This window comes from Syngnathus floridae, chromosome 3, assembly GCF_059516105.1.
Source record: "Syngnathus floridae isolate MCC-2025c chromosome 3, RoL_Sflo_1.0, whole genome shotgun sequence".
Classification (NCBI taxonomy): domain Eukaryota; kingdom Metazoa; phylum Chordata; class Actinopteri; order Syngnathiformes; family Syngnathidae; genus Syngnathus; species Syngnathus floridae.
Window position 1 is genome coordinate 18105100 of NC_142415.1, and position 21086 is coordinate 18126185.

General features: G+C 38.4%; 1 protein-coding gene across 1 annotated transcript in view; it reads left to right on the plus strand.

The window, feature by feature from the left end:
• tox3 (TOX high mobility group box family member 3) overlaps nucleotides 1–21086 on the plus strand; it is a 57035-nt gene continuing 35949 nt past the window's right edge. Inside the window, exons 1-2 of the mRNA XM_088370214.1 lie at nucleotides 1–31; nucleotides 1469–1528. Coding sequence (XP_088226340.1) covers nucleotides 1481–1528 — 48 coding nt within the window. The 5' untranslated portion in view covers nucleotides 1–31; nucleotides 1469–1480. The remainder of the gene's footprint in view (nucleotides 32–1468; nucleotides 1529–21086) is intronic.

Sequence of the window (21086 nt, forward strand, 5' to 3'; positions counted from 1 at the left end):
AAGACGGAAGATTTTACAGCACCTCTCCAGAGTGAGTGAGTAAATGTGAAAATGCAGCCAAAATGATTGCAAAGATCTCGCCGTAGGCGCAGAGCAATACTGATAACTACAATGATGTGACTTGTTGGCTGCAGGTGTTTGACATCAGATGGATATCGTGACCATTTCCACCTAGACTTCTTTTGGAATTATTGTTTCACACAATGACTTCCAAATAGTTATATATAATTGTAAAAAAAAAAAAAAAAAAGTATGTGTAGGACTAAAAACATTAATTAAATAAACAAATAAACAAATAAATAAATAAATAAATAAATAAATAAATAAATAGATAAATAGATAAATAAATAAATAAAGCCTCTGCCCTCAATGTATGGATGATACAAAACAGAGCTACAAGATCCCATGTTATATTATCGGCTCAATCACATTTGGTAAATGTTTAATGATCCCCCCCCCCCCCCCCTTTCCCCAAAAAGAAAAGAATAATTGCTCCTGACAGTATCTCTGAATATTTATTCAAAAGATAATATTTATGCAAAGAGGGTCCTGGAGTCTTTTCTCTTGAGATGACTGCTTCCCTTAAAGCAACATCATAAATCCACACTAAGATAATGCGCCGCAGTGCTAAGGTGCACTTTTTATTTTAAAAAGGCTTAAACCTATTTAATTGACACTTTGTCCCCCTGAGTTGAATGGAATATTCTCCAGAGGAATCAGCATACATTAATAATATTCATCCGTCTTTGAGAAAATGAGCCTTTATTTAAGGGAGATGTGTAGGTTTCCGTTTACAGATATTGTCATTTCAAAATAATAATTTAGCAGTCTCTCTGATATAATTACATGCTGTTTGATTAACACACATACATTACATGTTGCCACATGAATACGAAATGAGCATACTGAATGAATGTGTGATTAACACAAGAATAATAGAAGTCTAATGGAATTTTTTTTTTTTGGGGGGTAACATCCATAATCTGCTTCTTTCTCTTTGTTCAAACACAAACGCTTCCGGCTTCAATTTCCACTCCCTCACTGGGAATAATGAGACAGTAAATTGAAGTGAGCGGTCCAGTCAAAGAAAGGAGGAAGGACAACTTTCAAATTCAGCTCATACGTATTCTGACCTTGATTTTTTTTTTGTAGCATTATTTAAAAAAAAAAGAAAGAAACTATGTGATGCAATCACAGCGATTCAAATGGAAATCAACGAGGTCATGGTCACAGCGGCATTGACTTTACACTTCATTAAAAGACACTTCATCATTTGTTAGTGCTGTTTATATTATGTGTGGGGGCGAGGGGAGTTCATTACAGTAAATTGTGGGTTTTTCAATGAAAGAAGAAAAATTACCAAGCTACACGAAGTAACTAAACACACACAGTATATGAAGTTTTGCTGGCTCTCTGGTTAGCTGTGATTTTTATGCTCAAAACAGTTTCAAATATTTGTTCTATTTAGATTGCCTTAAACATGTGTGACAAAGCAGCATTGTGGAAGAAGAGTCGAACTGAGCTTCAGGTACAGTACGTCTTATCTTATATCATGTCCGATCTGACCTCATTGTGCGAGTACGTTTAGGCAGCCAGTCTCCTGGATAAGGTTAGACTTGGTTGTCATGGTAACAGTTACAGCAACGGATGATTCATGATGTTAAGTCACTGCTGGTTTACATGACAAATGCTGAAATCCAACAAATGGGAGCTTGTTGACTCAAGTTCTTACACAAGAGAAATGTCCTGGCTGGTATTATGGGTTACTAATTATAAAGGATGGAGGGCTGGACAACGGGCGGACTAGATATTTATCTACTATTGTCCCTTATAAAAGCCCTTGTACAACCCAGAGCAGTTTGAAGCCATTTTAACGGTCACATAATTACATGTTGTGGCTTTTACAGCGTGAAAATGACACAATTGAACTACTGTACAGCTTCATCAACAGTGCTCTTTTAGTGGCAAAATTGCACTAACAACATGACCTCATTGGCAGAGGTAATAAGGTCTCAACACACACACGCACACATGTATAAGTCCCCCCCCCCCCCACCTTCCCACCACCCTCCATCCATCTATTCCCTCATGGTTAATTGAACAGAATAGTTCAGTGTGCAATTAATTATGATGTGCTGAGATGATGTATGGACCTGACAGGGCATTGTGGGTAATAATAATAGGGGGGCAATTTATTTACTGGGACTACTCACATCCAGAAAAAAATTAATACATTTTCACAAATTCAAATTATGGAAGAAAATAGGTACGGAATTGTGTCAGACTCATACGTGAGCAAGCCACTCGGGGATGTGGCTTGTGCGCATTATAAGGCACACACACACACGTGCATGTGCACACACATAGACGAACAGAGACAAAGGGAATCGATGTTCTTGTGGGAAAATTGCAAATGTAAAACGGCAGAAATGAATCACGCTAATGACACAGCTGACACTTGTGCTCAATATTGTGATTTCAAATCCCCTGGAAAGATTGATTGCATGTAAGCTCTCCTTTATTTACTTGCTGCAAGACAATAAGAACTGACAGTGCTGGTGGATGAACAAATTATTCAAAAGGACTCACTATCATGTTAGCACAGCAACTGTTACAACGCATAAAAATCTGTACGCGTTTGTAATTTTGCCTCTGCCCATCAAAGCACAATAGGGCCACGCCAATTGCTAGCATGCTAGATGTTAGCATAGCTAGTTCTAGCAGCCACACCTTGCTGCTCATTTGCACGTGTTCAATCCGAAAATTAGGTTTCTCATCTTTTTTTTTAAAGTTCTTAAAATGATAATGTAACCAAAGGCGTTTCTTTAATCAATGGGGTTCGAAGCTAACTGAGATTGTTGCAATCGACACTCTTAGTGGGTGTGGCTTGCCAGGTTAGTCACTAAGCTTAAACCTCGGGCGGCCAACTCAGTGCCCAACACCTCCGTTGAGGGCTCAGACGACTGAGTTTTTACGATATCGTACGAGAGTACAATAACTATAAGCATAATATCCTCGCAAAGGGCTATTCAGTTTGGGAGCAGAAAATCAGGTAGTGGTGCACTGCTAGTTTGTATGCAGTCAAAGTTGCTCTCCTCAGGCGTCGCTATCGTTTCTCCACTTAAGTGGCTCTTTGAAAAGTCCAATGAATTGAACGTAGCAGCAGATACGTCTGTCAATCAGAGTGGATGCTTACTGGCTTTCTAGTAGCGTACTTGGAGTAACCCTTTCTAAAAGAATGACATTGATAGCGCTTTACTTGTACTTTTCATTGCGTATTGTTATCACATCAACTTTATATTTTTCTTTTTGACTTGAATTCTACCTGGTTATGAAGGATATTGAATTAATCTGATCGTGGTGATCCATTAGCGTTGGAGCCACCATCTTGTTAATGAATCATTAATGGACAATATAGGTAAGCGGATGTTGACTGATGAGTCGTGTGATTAAGTAACATACTTTGTCTTGTCTCGGTAAAAAAATAAAATAATAAGTATCAACTGCTTATCAGGGGGCTAAGTGATGTAATAAAGTGACTTTCAACACCTCACTGCTGCTTTGTTCGGGCGACGTTAGAGCAAATGCCTTTTTTCAGCTCTGAACTCATTTCCCCAGCACTTCTGTCGGAGATTAATGGGCCTTGGCTTCCTTGATATTGTCCCCCTCTGATCACAGGAATGAAAAAAAAAAAAGGTGCCTGAGATTGGGCCGGTCATCGGGTTAAACTGATACACTCACTGGACAGAGATTAGACGGCATGGGAATCAAAGCATTTGATGGATTCATGCAATATTCCAATTAACGACTGCCTGAAAAGAGCGTGTGTAATGACGGCCAATTGTTCTGTTTGTCTGTGCGCGGTGCTTGACAAATGTATTAGACCAGCACCTGATGTCAGGGTGATGCCACTGCTGATGGAAATTAACAGCGTTGGTAATTACCAAAATTATAAAGGCCTGAATGGAATTTGAATTACTGTGATGATTATAAATGTGTTTAATAAATGATTCAGATTTTTTTTAGGGGGAGGGTCATCATTCTTGAGAACGGTGTGCATTTTAATCAAAATTAACATTTTGGTGATCTCAAACACAATCCTCTGAGAAAAAAAAAATCAACATGAGTTTCATCAATTAACACTTAAATTTTTTGGACATATCTATCATAACAGAATTCATGAAAACATCTGGACGACCAGTGCCCGAAAATGGAAGTCATCCATTTTTGTTTGAACCAGCCATTTTGTGTGAATTCTAGCATTTGTATTTTGGCAGACTTTTACCAGGGAATTGGCCCAAATGAGCCGAAATTAGGCATACAAAACAGCTTTTTTGATTCTCAGACAAAGTCACCAGTTTCGCCTAATGACTCAAAATTGGGTGGACATGCCTATCTTAACAGGATGATGAGTTAATTCCTCTTCAAAAACTGTAAATCTTCAACAACTCACTGCATAAGCACTATTGCATGTTTCATATGATCAGTATTAATCAATCCCAAATTCAATAGCAGCAGTGCACTATGCAGTTAATAAATCATATCCGCCTGACCGTAATTCATTCATCTTTTTTTTTTCCCTGATTGTAAGGTCTCACAAAGAGACGTATTGTATTTTCATGCTGTGGGATGAAAAGACAAAGCATACTTTCATCATTGGGTCCCATTTGACATCACTCTGGGAGCTTTTTCGATGCGGCACCAAGGACGGAACGAGGCCACTCATAGCGGAATAAAGATAGCTACGCATACATGCGGAAATAACGAACACGCTCACTGAGTATACTGTTATTTGCTATTCAGTCTTTGCCAAAAATGACTGGAAATATTTTATTTGTACCAATTTTACATACCGCTAGTTATGTTTTTGCATTGTTTTAATTAATATTTACTATATGTTATTGTAGTCGCCATTTTTGTGATATTTACTGTAGTATTATGTAGCTTAAGCAGCTAGCTATCGGCTAGTCGAGATGCTAACAGAAAGTCTACTGTGGTTTCTTGTAGATATTTTGAGCTGCTACAGAGGAGGAACACAAAAAAAATGTGAATAGTTTTTTCCTCATAGATCGTTTCCACAGGGGGAAAAAAACGGAAAATAGGAACGTGCAGTATTCCCCCACAGTATCACTATACCAGTGAAGACCAGGGTTCACTCTACTATTAATTGCCGCTTAAAGCCTCAGCATGAATTTATTCATATAGTCGTAATATCTTGTAGTCATCACTTGAGTCAAGTTGAGATGCAAAGTGAGAAATGGTGCATAAAAGATTTCATCAATTTCTGCGATCCATGGTGATGTACAATCAAGAGGCTTTAATAGCATCATAATCATATTCATGATGGGGAGAGTAATTAGGTTGTGAAAGGGAGACAAATGTAATAAGAAGACTGATTTAGACGCTCTCGTCACCAACAGCTGCCGCCTGTAATCATGACGCCATGTTGGTGTGGGACATGCTGTTATTAGATTCCTGTCGTGATGAATGTTATTTATTGATGGTGTGAATGTTTTATTCTGAGGGTGTTCGCTTTTTCGCCAAAGATGTTTCAAGATGTTTATTTCTAATAAGCAACACAACATAGCGATAAAGACTTTGAAGGTTTTGACCTTCTCCACCTGCGTTCCTCTGATTACAAATAGTGCAAGCTGCTCTTCCCTTCTCGATAGCTAAATTAAAAAGGAACTTATTTAAAACCCAACCTTGATATCAAAAACCTTGGTGCTGGTAGCAGATGTGTAAGCGTGCTGTGTATGTTTAGCATTACGGGTAGGAGTCATAAATCATTCAGCACTTTCTAAGCTCAGTGTGTTTGTTTGTTGACCCCTCTGCGCTAAGTTAAGACACTCAAACCGACCACGCTATCTTCAATATCATATTGTATATAAAACCTTGGCTATTTGTCACTCGGTATGACGCAAAGCTAAAGTTGTGCTTTAGTTGTGCCCAAGAACTTGAAAAAGGATGATGTAAAGGGGAATCAGCCTAGTATACTTTATTCCCAGAGTGAAGTGCTCATTCATTATGTAACACACAGCATTCATTTGAATTCAGACCACAGAGCCGCAGTATACTTTCGATATACTATGTTTTCATATAAAGTGCTTCTTCATGCGGACAGGACTCTCACTGTACTGATTATCGCTTAAGTCAATCAATAGTCATGTCACAGGGTTATAATAGTTTTGGAATTTTTATTATGGATGTTTTGAGAAAATTGGAGGTTTGTAGGTGCGCCTTATAGTGCGGAAAATACGGTAATAGAAAATTCCAAATTACATCACGGATATTGTGTAGTAGCTAAAACCTCAACAAAAATATTATTTTATGAACAGCCATCCATTAATCAAATAGAAATGTTTAACAGTCCACAGACTTTGAAGCACATTTTGACTTCAGCTGCAAGTGCTGTTCACGGCCATGTTTGCCAAGGTCTGGCTAAGGACAACCTCTTTTGAAAACCAGACCAAAAATATTTATTCTATTATAGTCCTAAATTAATTCCTTTTTTTGAATATGTTTGCCTATTTACAGCATCTCTTAGCACTCCCGCTCAATTTCTTAGGGAATTGCCAATCCAAGTTCGTGTTGTTTATGTTATCAACTCCCCTTCCAATTTTGAAGCTGTCATTTCTTCAAAACATCACACGTGTAAACAAATTTTTACCAAAACACTCCCATAAGCCCTCGTGCCTCACAAAGCAGAAGATTGGAAAAGATGCTTCGTGCAAACACATCCAAACAACATCTCTCTAGAGGCAAATTACACATTGCTTCTTTAATTGACTAGACAGGAGGGAGAAGAAGCTGTGTGAATTTAGAGAGAGCCGAGAGAATCAGTACTTCCTGAAAGAGGAGCTTCTCCTTTCTGCTCTTTCCACGCCACTTTGATAAAGGTGCCTGACATCATCTAGGCAGAGTGAAGCCCATTTGTAACCAGGTTACAGACTATCTCTCATCTGTAATTGAGAACATGCAGCTTGAGTCAGAAGTGTATCAACAATATAAAATGTTGTTAGCCTTCCATCAAGCCGACTCTGTGGAGAATTAATAGCTATGGTCTGAGAGAGAGCGAGGGGGGGGGGGGTCTCAGACAGACAGTGACGGTGAATGATGTTGCAGCTATGGGTATTGCCAGTGCAAGAAAAAAGGTAATAATATCTCACGTATGTTAATAGAGAGATACAATTCTCTCCTTTTCTTAAAAGAGTCAAAAAATGAAAAAAAGTTGAGAATTTGTGGCCATCTTGTTAGTTACTGTTCATGCAAGCGTTGGCCACTGGCGCAGCTAGAGGGTGGCCACAGGAGCACCAGCCTCCCCTGAAATATGATTGGACCTCCGTCGGGGGGGTTCAGGCTGAATAATTGGCTATTTTCCTGCTTTTTTTCAGGAATTATTTTTAATACTTCCACCCTTATGGAACATATAATGACTCTTTATGAGCATTTTCCGAAAAATATTAAGAGTTTGTTTTCTTGGGTCCCTGTGGTTAATGCCGTGTACACCTGTGCTCATTTGCTCGTTCCTTTGTGTTACCCAATCAGCCTCCTCCTACCATTTGCATCTTGTCTAGGTGTTCCCTGTTGTCTTGTTAGCTGGTTTGTATTTAGTTCCTTGCTTTTTTAAGACCGTGTTAATTGTCTTTATCACAGCTTTTTTTTTTTGCTAGTGTTTGTTTTGATACTCTGTTCGCCTGTTGTTTTGCATTCCTGTTGATTAAGTGTTCAATCCACATAGCAGCAATTGTAAAAGTTGATTACTTAATGTACTGGAACACAATCAAAATTCAGAAAGTGTCCCGTGGGATACATAGAACAGTTTTGCATTTACCGCAATCTTTGGGTTTCTATAAAAAAAAACATGTACAGTACAGTATGAAACGCACATGCTCGGTCGTCCATCTTGCTGTCATATTGTGAAACATGTTTTCTATTTCGGTTCACTTTGTTTTTGCAGGGAGGTTGAAATGAGATCCTGCCATGCTGTAAAGCTAAACAAATGGATTAGAATGCGCTGTACGAAATGTTGTGCGCGCGTGTGTGTGTGCGTGTGTGTGCGTGTGCACGTTTGCTGCAGGCACTCAGCACTTTGTCCTAATGGGAATTTCGCTCCAGTCTTGTTTGCCTGCGAGTGGTCTCACTGCTTGTGTGTGCTCTAATTACAGACAAGATTAGGGGGGAAGGCAAATGAAAGCACTCGCAGCCACTCCTTTGTAATTGCCACAAGCAAACGTTTGTAATTATGAACAGATTGCTTCACTATTGACAATTAAAACAAGAGCGCAACTTATTTAACGACTGTCGGGAGACTGGCGGAAGGTGAGGGTGAAAAAAAATATCCCTTTCTACTGCATGAAAGTGTTTTTTGTTCTACAGTTAGTTAATCTGTACTGTAGATGCAAAGTAGTAACAGCAAGTAGTAGTAGTAATTTTTGTAGAAATTGCATATAAATGCTCAAATGTTGGAAAAAAATTAACATGACAAAATTTGGGAAAAAATTCTTAAGAAAATAAATGATTCTGTCAAAAAGTAGGATTCTTCTATTTGAGTATATTCAACAATCTGAAAGTGAACTGTTTAATTCTGGGGAGAAATGATCAATTAAAGAAACTCAAGTTGGGGAATTTAAAACTATTTGGGGCGGAATGTTAAAAGAGAAAGAAAGAGTGAGAAATCATTTATTTTAAGTGCAAATTTATATGTGGGGGAAAAAATAGGAGCCCGGATGTTCTGAGCAAGAAGAACATTTCATCATCGGAAACATCGGCCATGTTTTTCCGCCCAACATGCTGTTTAGCATTCACGCAACAATAACAAGGTCGCCAGGATTACTGCAATTGTCCATTTTGTTTCTTGGTAAACGATACGCCAACGGCGTCGGTATTATTAGTTGCATAGCCATGACTATAATATCTCCCCACCCCACCTGTTGCCCATGGCCATTTGATACTGACACGCGATATCAAAGTGAGGTGGGTGACCATGTCGCTTTGCTACCTACTAATGAGCTGCATTATGAGCAACTGGCAGCAAGCTGCTATACATTTCAATCCAATGATGATGATAATGACGGTATAGTTAGGGTGGCCATTAAATCCTCATACTAGTCTACTGTTTATGTAAAGACCGTGCATACCATGTGCTCTTTTTCAAGGATATGTCCCCTGTGTGTGGCCAATGTGAAGTAATTTGAATTTTAAAATCATGCATCCTTTTTTCGTCATTGGTCTTTTATTCACATTACACTCGCCATCAGCTCCCATTATCAAGCGTATTCATTATTACACTCATTTTCTTTTTCTTTTTTTATTCATCTTGTGTGCAAGGTCTTTATGTCCTCATAAGTCGCTCTCGATGCCATAACAGATGGTGTTTCATTTTGTGGTCAAAGAGTGCCAGGAGTTGTGTTTGATTTTATTAGCGGCGAGATTTAGCACATACATGCTACATTACAACACAACACAAGTCCCATTTCTCATCTGCGGGAGAAAATGAAAGTGTGATGAAATGTAATATAGTCACCCTCGGGCACGACTGCAGGGACTGGGAATTGCGGCACAATAAATCTAATGGATATTACTACAACCCCTTCACCCCCACCCCCAACCCTACTAGGTCTATCCTTTATAATCGCTCACTCTATGCCTAGGTTACCTTCCTTTATTCTCTGTACAATGCATATGTTTTCACCCCCTCTTTCTGTCACTTAGTTTTCCCATCAGATTCGTTTTGCATGCGCCTAATGGATTTCAAGATGGGATCGCTAAATGCGAGTCTGGCTGCGTTTTAAAGAGCATGTCGTCGGAGGCATACATACACAAGTCATTACGGAAGCATGTGACCGTGACATGAAAAGCAATGGCGGGTTGTTCGTTATTGTAACAAAAGATGCAGTTACCAAATTCTATTAGTGCAGGATGTTGACAATTTTAGTTTTATTTTTTTGCAGTGATGCATATTGCTGTCAGGCAGAAATATCCTACATTCAAATTCCATTAATTAATTAATTTTTTTGTAAATCTAAGTCCCTTCGTGTGCCCTTTATTTTATTATTATTAATATTATTTGATAAAATTTTGACTAAGTGATGAAAATGATGACGTCTCAGTGGCTCAACAAGCATGCAATATTATTATATTGTTACAAAAAAGGATTAAAGATGGGATGAGAAACTTCAGAGGAAAAAAAAACTATAATTTATTTTTAATGAGGCGTATATTTCTGAAGAACAAACATCACTATACAATCCTGCACAGGATGAAAAGGAAATTAGTAAACGGATGTTTTAGAGCATATTTAGTATAAAATTAAATGACATGTTGACTGACAAAAAAACGAAACGTGGAATGACATTGAACTATACGGAATGATAACGAAAGATATAAAATGATGTGAAATGATATTGACTATAATGAATTTTTCAAATGTGTCAATGGGAATGAATGTGTGCTTTTACCAAAAGAAATTGAGACTCAAAGTGCACATAGAATTCATATGTGAACTATTCAAAGCCTTGTTTAAGGGCACAAATGTGAATAGCACAGATAGAAATAGAAAAAATATAGTAAGAGGTGCTGTCTTAACAGATGGCGGAACACCTACACAGTGGCAGCAAATGCTTCTTGTTGCCTTGCGTATTTATAGCTCGCTCAACTTTGCTTTCATTTGACTATTTACTGTTTTCTAAAGCATTGAAACCAGTCTGCTGAAAAGTGATGCTTTCAGAAGTTGGTGGATTTTTGGAACCAAGCTAGCGATATATAAAGTTGCTTTCATTTTTTTTTCGCTCAATTTTCAATATTTCAGAATATTACTTGTTGAAATATGACCTTATTATTCTTATTATTTATTTTATAGTCAGCGAAAAAAAAATATAAAAATATAGAGACAATTTCTCTCTATTATATCTATATTTTTCTTATTACTTATTCTGTAATCACAGGAAAAAAAAACACAAATTAATAATACATAAAAATATTTAACCTAATTAAAATAAAATAAAAATTTACCAAGAAAAAATAAGACATTTCTTTTGAATTGTGGCTCAACAGAATTATATATTAAGAAAAAACAAAACAAAACACTGTACTCTTGGTTTTTGAAGTAAGTGCTAAGCGTACAGTTGTGAATGACGCCACCACCTCCATCTTTTGTACTCGTCTCTATTGTGCTTTGCTTACTCCGGCGCTTTCTGCCATGAAGCGACAACCCACACCTCCTATTAATGCCTGATTAGGCCCAACACTGGCTGTGAGCATTTGGGGCGCCACTCCCACACCAGAGAATTGGAAAATGACTACGCCCCCCTTCCCCTCCCCTCTCCAAAAAGGCCAGCACTTATCCTCAGTCTCTCCAATGCTCTATGCACTCATAGCACAAAACTTTTTTTGGGGGGGGGGGTTCGACAAGTGTCAAGCTTTTACCACACACGAAGGCCAAACTTTTTTTTTTTTTTTTGCTCATTTCCTGCAAATACGTTCATTCAAACAAACTTCAAGATCAAGTTCTCCTTTGGGGTTTTGGGATTTGTTTAAGCTAAATAAACCTGCACAGGAAGACAGCTTCAATATGTGCTTTTCATCTCATGGCAACAGGGAAGAGAGAGAGAAAGGGAGGGAAGGGAAAATGGCTCATTTAAGTTCAGCTAATTAGAAATCCCTTCCATTCTTTTATACAAATGTTCTATTTAAGAATTGAGGAAATCAGCAGAATAACTTTCAATTAGGGGAGCTCTGCATAACAGAAAACTCTAGGTTTTTTAAGAAGAAAAAGTTTGTTCGGGGTCCTGAACTTTTTGACTTTTTCAATTTTATGACAATCTTTACTGTGACTTGATATGCTTCATAAAATCATCCCACATTATCTTGCAGTAAACTGTAAATTTATTCTTGCTGCGTTTTATTTTTGGGTGAAATTCCACAAATTACGTTCACTCGCCTCGTAAATTTAAAGGGATCGTTTATAGAATATTACAACTTGATTAGTAGCAAAAAATGACCACATTCAGATATTTCTTATTTTCATTATTTTACAAAAGGAAGACAGCAATTTCATTTCACAAGCTCATTTAAGTTGAAGAACTAACTACAAATGATTTCTTTGATTAATGAAAAAACTCCAGTTCATCTCAGCTCATCTCTAACTTGTGAAATGTAAAAAAAAAAAATATCAGATAATTAAAACCCTTTCAAGGACATTCTTTAAGGGGGAACCATTTATTAAGTATTCATTAATATAAGTTAGAGTGAAGTTTGAAGCTAATTAAAAATTGGCGCAGACAGAATTGTGTGAGTGCCTGAGTCAACTGGAATGCTAATCATTGCTGAAAAAGCAAGAAGTGAGATTGTCATTTTCTGGAACTCATCCACACAGATAAAATGAAGAGAGATATATTATTTGTAATAAATAATTAGCAGCGCTAAGCTCATACTTATTGTTGAGCCAGTCCACTCAGACCAGGCTGAGGTAAGAAGGGGCTCCCTGTGAAGAGTCAGCACAACATTAGTCAGCTAAGGGGGTGGGTGGTGGAAGGGGGGGGGGATCAAAAACAGAATATGCATGCATTAAATTCAACACATTTGTTCCCATGGCAACCATTCAGTATGTCATTCACTTGTCAAGCCGCATCAGGGCCAACGAAATCCATTGTCTGGGTCCTGGTGGGCAAGGTTACTCCAAGGAAGGGGGGGGGGGGGGTTGAGTCCCCCAAATCTTCCCCGTTCCCCCCCTCCTAGCTAACATCCAGGTCATTCAGCATGCTGTTATTTTGCTTTAATTTAGATTTTTTTTCTTTTCTTCCAGTGCTAATCACACGACAAATGACCAGCTAAAAAGAAAGCAGCAGTGTGGTATCGAGGCGTGGTTCTTATTAGAATGGGGGGGGAGGGGGGATTAGGGGGACCAAACACCTCAAAGATTTCCCCGCTTCACTTCATAGATGCAGTCCACCCTTGACGACTGGCTGTCAAGATCGGTTAAACACACACAATGGCAGAAAGGGACATTTGACTTTTCTTTTCTTACTGTTCCCAAAACTCTCGGCATGATTGAAACCCCACATTGCGTTTTATTTTTCGCACCGATACTACTCGGGACGGGAAGTATTGCAGAACGAACGGTTTGTTTGTTTGGCTGGAACAGACCCGATCTCCTTTGGTTTAACAAATGTACACTTCCTCCTCGGTGTTAATGATCAACCTCAACTTGTTCACTAGCTAAACATTCAAGTCAATGTTGTGCGGCGTGACGCAAACATTGATAAAGGCTGACTCTTATCCATTCATTTTCTTGGGCGTTTTTTTTCTTATTAGGGTGGTGAGTTGAGTATGTTCAAGTGTGGTACGAGAGGCGAATGATCATTTCTGAGAAACTTTGCATTACTGCGGTGTTTGACTTTTAAGGAATAATGGACGAGAACATAGAAAACATTGTGCCTTGAAAACGACAAGCATGCTTGTCGGGTTAATAAGTAACATAATTTGTCACCTGTTTATCAGCAGATACCCTCATGGTTGCGATATTTCATTCTCAGGAGTGATTTCCTGTCTGCACAATAATGACTGGCTAAATTGCACCGGAGGGGGAGGGGTGTAAAGAATGTTTGTATCATATCCGCAAATTGCGTGACATGTCGGCTTTTGTGAAACAGACTCTGATCAAAAGGTGAGAATCTTCAGACAGACGCAATGAGAGTGTGTGTGTGTGTGTGTTTGTGTGCGTGGCAAGAGCGACATCTGAAATATTACCAGCACCAATTTATCATTTTCACACCCGGATAATAGAAAGCAATCTTCCGACCGTCCGGGCTCACACTTCTCCAAGAAATCATATTTCATGTAAGGAAAGACATGCTCGGCGGAATATCTAAAGTGCCAATCGCAGAGTGTAAACACTCCAAAGTCAAGAATGCCGATGAAATCGTGGCGGTGGATCAGGCAAAGGGGGGGGGGGGGGGGGGGGGGGATATGTAGTGGATAGGCCTGACCCCGAGAAAATACGTTTGTGTTGATGCAAAGCACTTGACAGATAATATGACAACATGACAAAGTTTGAATGCTTCATACTAGCAACATGAAAAACAGATTCAGTCAAGCAATATTATGGATGTCTGGTGTGAATTGCTCTTGTGAGGTCACGCCACAGCATCTCCATTGAGTTCGTTTTGGTCTTTTGGTGCCATTCAGTTGTCTTCTGCATCATAGAGGATTATTTTAATGCATTTGATCAATGCTAATGTAGCTTTATTTTTTTTTCAAACAAAAAAATTATACATATACATAATATACCTTGATACTATTTTGTGAAAAAAAATATGGTTAATTTTTATTGTCATATTTATTTATATTACGATATATTTATAAAAATACACCAAAATATCTATTTATTCTCTAGCTGTTTAAATACACCAAAATATTTACTATTTTGTGAAAAAAATATGGTTGATTTTTATTGTCATATATATTTATATTACGATATAGTATTATATATTTGTAAAAATACACCTATTTTTTATCATCCTATATTATCATCAGTAGCAATTAGCATCCCATTATACAAATTAAGTGGACTTAGTACTTTAGGTGTTTATATATCGCTGTAGGTGCTGCTGTTTTGACTCGTAACAGAGCTCTAATGAACTGTTTGTCTACATAAAAACAAATATGTTTGGTTACTCCCCGTCTATTTGAGGGAGGAGTTTATTCATCCAAAGTGGACTGCACCACTATTTGAGGTAATAATACACTTTGTACTTTGTATTTGCACTTTGTATCAGCACTTTGTCACTGCTTATGTGCTATCAAGGTTCACATCTGAGCATGTTTTCTTTTCAACAGATACATTCCCTGGTCCCTTGGCGTTTCTCTATAAGTATCTGCAGTCGGACTGTTTATGTTCTTATCCAATGCAGACGACAGTGTGTTGTGATTGTGCTGCTGCTGAAAGGGGAGAGAGATAGAGAGAAGGGGGGGCTGGGTAGATCGAGGAAGAGGAGGAGGAGAGTACATGCCAGTGAGTGTCCCAAGCCATTAGAACAAGGGATATTTCTGCTTGACTGAGCAATTCATTCTCTACATGTCACATTGAATTTTTTCCATTATAAAACACTGCTGCCTTTTCCACTCCAAAGGCAGATTGCCTGCACCTCTTTGGCCCACTGAAATATTGCCTCGCTCGCCCTCAAACCATCTTTTCTTGAGGCAAAAAAAAAAAAAAACTTCAGGGAGGTGTTTGCAAACAGTTATGAGTCTATGCTCACTCTCGAGGTTGCACATTATTAGGGTGAGACACAAATGCAAATATGCACATATGGAAAAAGTATTCAGATGTACGTTTGCTTATGTAAATGCAGCAACCGCCGAGTGTGAAATTACTCTCGTGCAAGTACAAAAGCAAAGTATGACTGGGAAATAGAAAAACTTAATTTCCTTCAATAAAGCTCATCCTTTTAATATATGCCTTGCCCAAATGATTTCAAATTGGTTTCATATTCAAACAAAAGAAGTGCTTTGGCGCCAGCTTGGCATTTCACAAACTGAATTGCAGGGAAGCGGTTCGAATAAGTCAAATCGTGACGATGAATCTCCGACGTGTATTACCCTGTGACTGACAGGTTGCTGGCTCCCTCCATCTTCCCAAAAGTCAACCGGAGAAAAGCTCTCACCATAGAAAATGGATGAATGGGAATGTGTGTGTGTGTAGGGGGGTGTCCAGAACTCCTAACAACTAAATTGATATATTTATCATGCACTTTATTGTCAGCGCACGGTGACATGCCATGTAAAGAGGACGAGCAAGTATTTAAGCTGAGCCGCTTGCATGGCGCTTCATCCTCACTCTGACACTTTCCCCAAAGCCCAACACAGGAGATCTGAGTTCACTCCGCGAGCCTCCCAGACAGCTCTGACAAGAGCTGCAACAGAGATTGATGTTGCCCGGATAGAAAATATAACAAGAGCGGGGCAATTATGTGCCGTGTAGCAGTACGGCAAACTGCACTGGCTGCATTGTTATCGTTCTCAATATCTCCAAGGTGTGTTGTGGGGAGTAAATGGATTGTCTGCGAGAACATTTCATCCTCCTGCTCTTCAGCTTTGTTCAATCTCACTGCCATTTTTTTCACCCCCTCTCTCCTCTTTTTTACACAACTGCATGTTATACAACTGGCATGCTGTTAGTTTAGACCCAGAACACGGCATTGCGTCTTCAATGCTCTGAACATGAAAGGCTAAGATAACCGAGGTGATGCAAGAGCTATTGTATTACGAAAGATGACGAAAGAGAAACTTCACGGCTAAACCGCTGTGTACAGTGTACGATTGCTTTTACCAGCACGGAGAAGCCAATCGTGTCATTCATGAAGACTTAAAGGACACAGTCCAATCGAAGCGAGTTGAGAGTTTGTCAGGGCACTGGCGGCTCTACACTAATGGAAATGACAGCTTTCGGAGAGAGACGGCAAAGGGGTCGAGGCTCCTATTTGTCGACGCTCAGCCGTATCGAGCGATTCAATTCACAATATGAAGTAACTTGACCTTAAAATAACTTGAAATGAAAATAATTTAGATGACATACTATCGTCTCTTGAGGAAAAGTGCGAGCCTGTGACTGAAATGTAGTCAGACGTTTAAGAGGTTGATGCGGTAGTGCTAACTTCTGCGTTAATCTTACTGTGCTCTCATTTATTTTCTCAAAAAATTCTATCCGATTGAATTTGTAAGTTTAAAAAAAAAATCATTCTGTATTTTAATTTATTTTCCTGATTTTGTGGTATATTCTGGAGCCCTGGTACCCTTAGGCCCAGTGCTCAAACAATTTATCTCCTCAAAAAATTCTATCCGATTGAATTTGTAAGAAGAGTGAGTAGTAGTGAGAACTAGTTTAAAAAAATCACGATACTGTATTTTATTTTATTTTTTTCCTGATTTTGTGGTACTGGAGCCCTGGTACCCTTAGCTTAGCATAGGCTTGGCTTGCTGCTTCCATGAGGCAAACCTTTATGCCCTTCCCTTTTCATTCTGGACTAGTAGTAGCTCATATCGTCATGGTAACCAAAACTGTACTTGTCTTCAGTTAGTCATAGAGCAAGTGAGGTGGCAGTGGCTCATTTGCATGAGACAATAGCAGCCTGGAAAAAAAAGTTAATTATACAATAATACTTGAGTCTTGGTGGTATTTTGGGGAGAAAAAAAAAAAATCACACATATGTTCGAGTCCTGGAAACTGTTTTAAATTGTGAAAAATAATGCATAGTAAGCCCCCTGAAAATATTTGCATGCATTCTGGCATAATTAAGCAGCAGAAATCAATTATATTAGAGAAATATTATCATCAGCGCCATCAGCAATTTGTTTTGACTCGTTAAACGAGGTTGATTTAAATTACGCTACGTCGCCTTGATTCTGCTTCAGCTTACATTAGCAAATAAGTTTCACTTATTAGATGTCGGCATATTACTTTTCTCCCTGAATGATTGCGGTGGGGGGGATGAGATGCCGTGAGGAATTACAGCAGAGATTGAAATGAACTTTTTGCTGCAAATCAAAGATGTGTCACTCAAGTGCTGACACCCTCTCTTATTAATTTATGAGCACGCAGATGAGCCCCGCTCTCTTCGCGATGGACATCTCATCTATGGCAGAAGAGTGGCACGTTTATATTCCGTCAGAAATGAGGTTACATTTAGTTTGACACCATTGTTGACATTTAATTCAAAAGACAACGTTCAAGAGGGCAAGGCTATTCTCTGAGCCGTTTTAATGTGTTTCAACATTCAGTCGTTGTGAAAAAAAAAAGGAGAAAAAAGAGCTCCAATTTTATTGTGATAATGGAAAAGTAGACTGGAAAAGTGGATTTGGAATTGGTTTGCACATAATATCGGGCTGCTATAAAAATGAGATTTGCAGCCATGGGGGAAAACAAATCAAGCTCCTTTCTTCAGTTATTGGAGCATGGAAGCGAAAATGCAGTTATTTTAATGTAGCTGGGAAAAGTGCACTGTGTTCATAGTGTCTGTCTCGATACTCTGAGTCTGATGTGATTGCCGGCCAAGAAACACGATTGTCTGTAAATGTGCATTGGCAAAATGTCTTTTTTTTTTTTGCCCACCGCCTGCCTATCTAAAACGTCTTTTATTGCCACACAAACAGAGAAACACAACAGATAAAAAGTGAGCACATTCAAAAATAACACAACAAGCTATTTCTTCATATCAGATATGGCGACTGTTTGAAGGACCCTGCAAGTTCTGCCTGTATCCATTTGTATGTATCGGGCCATATGTAGATTTCGATTTGTCTAAGGGGCGCGCTATTTCATTTCATGCTGAGTGTTCAGTTGAGCTGGAGGGCATACATATGCATGAGGAGTTCTCCTCCCATGATATAAACGCGGGAATATGGCCGGCGACAGGCATTACTGAGCTGGGCCACAGTGGATCAAATAGAATAACCTGTCTTTGATACTACAGAGACGTCGGCGGCATTACTGTGATTACACAAAACGTATGCGGCATAAATAGGACTCGTTAAAGCCGCTTTGCCGCCTTTTCTTATGCTGTAATGCACTGTGATGATTACATCACATTTACACACCTCTACAAAACAGTCCAATAGTGAGGCCAAATACTTTATTTTTATTATGGATCGCTTACCAGTTTAACAATTTGTGAGCAAAAGTATTGAAACACTAGAATGTGTGTCCAATATATGTGTTATAGAAACAATCACTAGTGCTGATTGCCACAAAACAACATAATAAAACTTCAAAATGACTGGACAAGCAAGATAATGACCCCAAACACAATTCATCAGAAGCAGTGGCGGCGCTAGGATTTTTTGCTTGGGGTGGCCAAGGATATCCCAGCAGGTCTTTAAAACAACCTGATAGGATTTCAAAATGATCACTTCATAATCTCAATCTTCTTAGGGTCCTCATTTTCAGTTACAGATGCAAGAAAAAACAACTTTTCTCCTTGTCCTTTCTATTAAGTATACAAAGGAATGTTTTCCTGCAGAATAATTGACTGTTGTAGCTGAGAGCTATTAATCATCCCACATTGAAATTTCATTATTAAAAACTCATTACGGCGCACCATTTAGAGTACGTACACAACCACAGGAGACGCATATCATGTTTCCTCGCGAGCCAACGTTTCTGAAATAACAGATGTACTGTCAAAATGTAAGCTAATTAATGTTTGGTGGCAATGGAATAAATATTTTACACGTTGTGTGTCTGTGTGTGTGCGCTTGCATGTGCTTTTAATTTATGTTGAATGTGAACTGCAGCTCAGAGGAGTGACTTTACACCGCTTTATAAATCAGCAAATCATTAAAATTTCACACAATTCTTTCCCCAACACCAAAACTGCCGCGTGGAATAAAGACTCGCATCCAAGTATCTGTTCAAGATGATTTTTTTAATTTGATACGCTTATGAAAAGCAAACGACGGATGGTTCAAAACGGCTGCAGTTTGACAACGAGAAAAAAAAAAAGCTGAATAAATCAGATGTAAGCACAAGTAATGGATTTATCACAGTGTGAAATATCATAACTTGAACTCCTTAAAAAAACTCGATTTATTAAAAGGAAAAAGTGAAGCACGATTCAATCCTCTCCCGGGTTTTAAATTGAACGTCAATCAAAAGCTCTATCTTGGAATGGCTTAATAGGATATTGAAATGTCCTCCTTCCAGCACGCAAGACGAGCACTAATTAGTATGAATGGCGAGCGCTAAGATGACTAACGTGACTGAGGACGGATATTTAATTGGGAGTAATGTAATGAAGTCTCCTGCACATTTGTCATTGTGCAGTCCTTGCTCCTTATTGGCCACCGAAGGCCAATATGGAAATCATTTTACGGCAACACAACGAAATCCCTTTAGGAGCCTCTTTGGGTTTTGCATTCAGACTATATTTATACTTGGGGTGTAACCAATATAAAAAGCGGCAAGCAACCAGACATTGTTAAAAATACACACGGAACACTCCCCTAAAATGAAATATGGGATTTGAACTACAGTGTGACAAGTATATAGATATTCTGTTATTATGGAATACTTTGACCGTAAAATGTTACATACAAGATGATTGGGAACTGTTTTGAATCATAGTATGAAGATATTCTGTCATTATGGAATATTTTGACCACAGATGTCATGAAGACATCTGGGAACTGTTAAATTTTAAATAATAATAAATGAAAACAATATTTCCGTTAAAATAATTGGCCCTGGAAATGCTGTCAATGGAAATGGGGTGTCAAACTCATTTTTGTCACGGGCCGCATATTTTCCTTCAAAGGGCCATTATGACAATGCCTTGTATTATATCCAGTATAGGCTACACAACAAACAGTTCTGAATAACTAGTAAAAACTGTTTAAATATTTTAAAAAAGATGAAAACATTTCTAGCAATTTTTCTATTTTTCAAAAGTCGATGCACAATTTGTCTTTGCAGGCCACACAAAATTATTTGGCGGGCCATATCTGGGACCCCAGGCCTTGGGTTTGACACATATGACCTAAACGGAGGGTTAACTTACATTTTCTGCATTGGTTTTAGGTGAGCTTCAGGTGAGCTTTTCATATTAATACTGAAAAGAAAAGCACTAACATTATTGCCTCGAAAAAAAGTCATTAAACTTCTTTATTACTGCAATATCTTCCGACATTAGAAATTGCCCCCTTGTGGATCAATATGTTGCTTGGAGTGCAGTAAAAAGACCAGAAACCATTGCGCAGGATTTTATATTAATAAAAGATACTTTGGAAAACCTCAAATGCGATGAATTTCGTAAATGTTGCAATTGAAACAAAATACGTCACGACAGTCAAATGAGACGTCACATTTCGTTTAAGAATTCAATAATCTCAAGAGACCTGAACGAACATATGTCCTCAACTTTTTTATGTATGGGAAAAATGTGACACAATATCGTTCCTTTTTAGTGGTAGTCCAAATTTTTGCTCAACCCATATTGCTTAGCTTTCAACATCTTAAAAAGTCACGATAATCATGATTATTGTCTGCCGTGGTAAATACAACCATTGTCAAATTATTTTTTATTGTCTAAGTT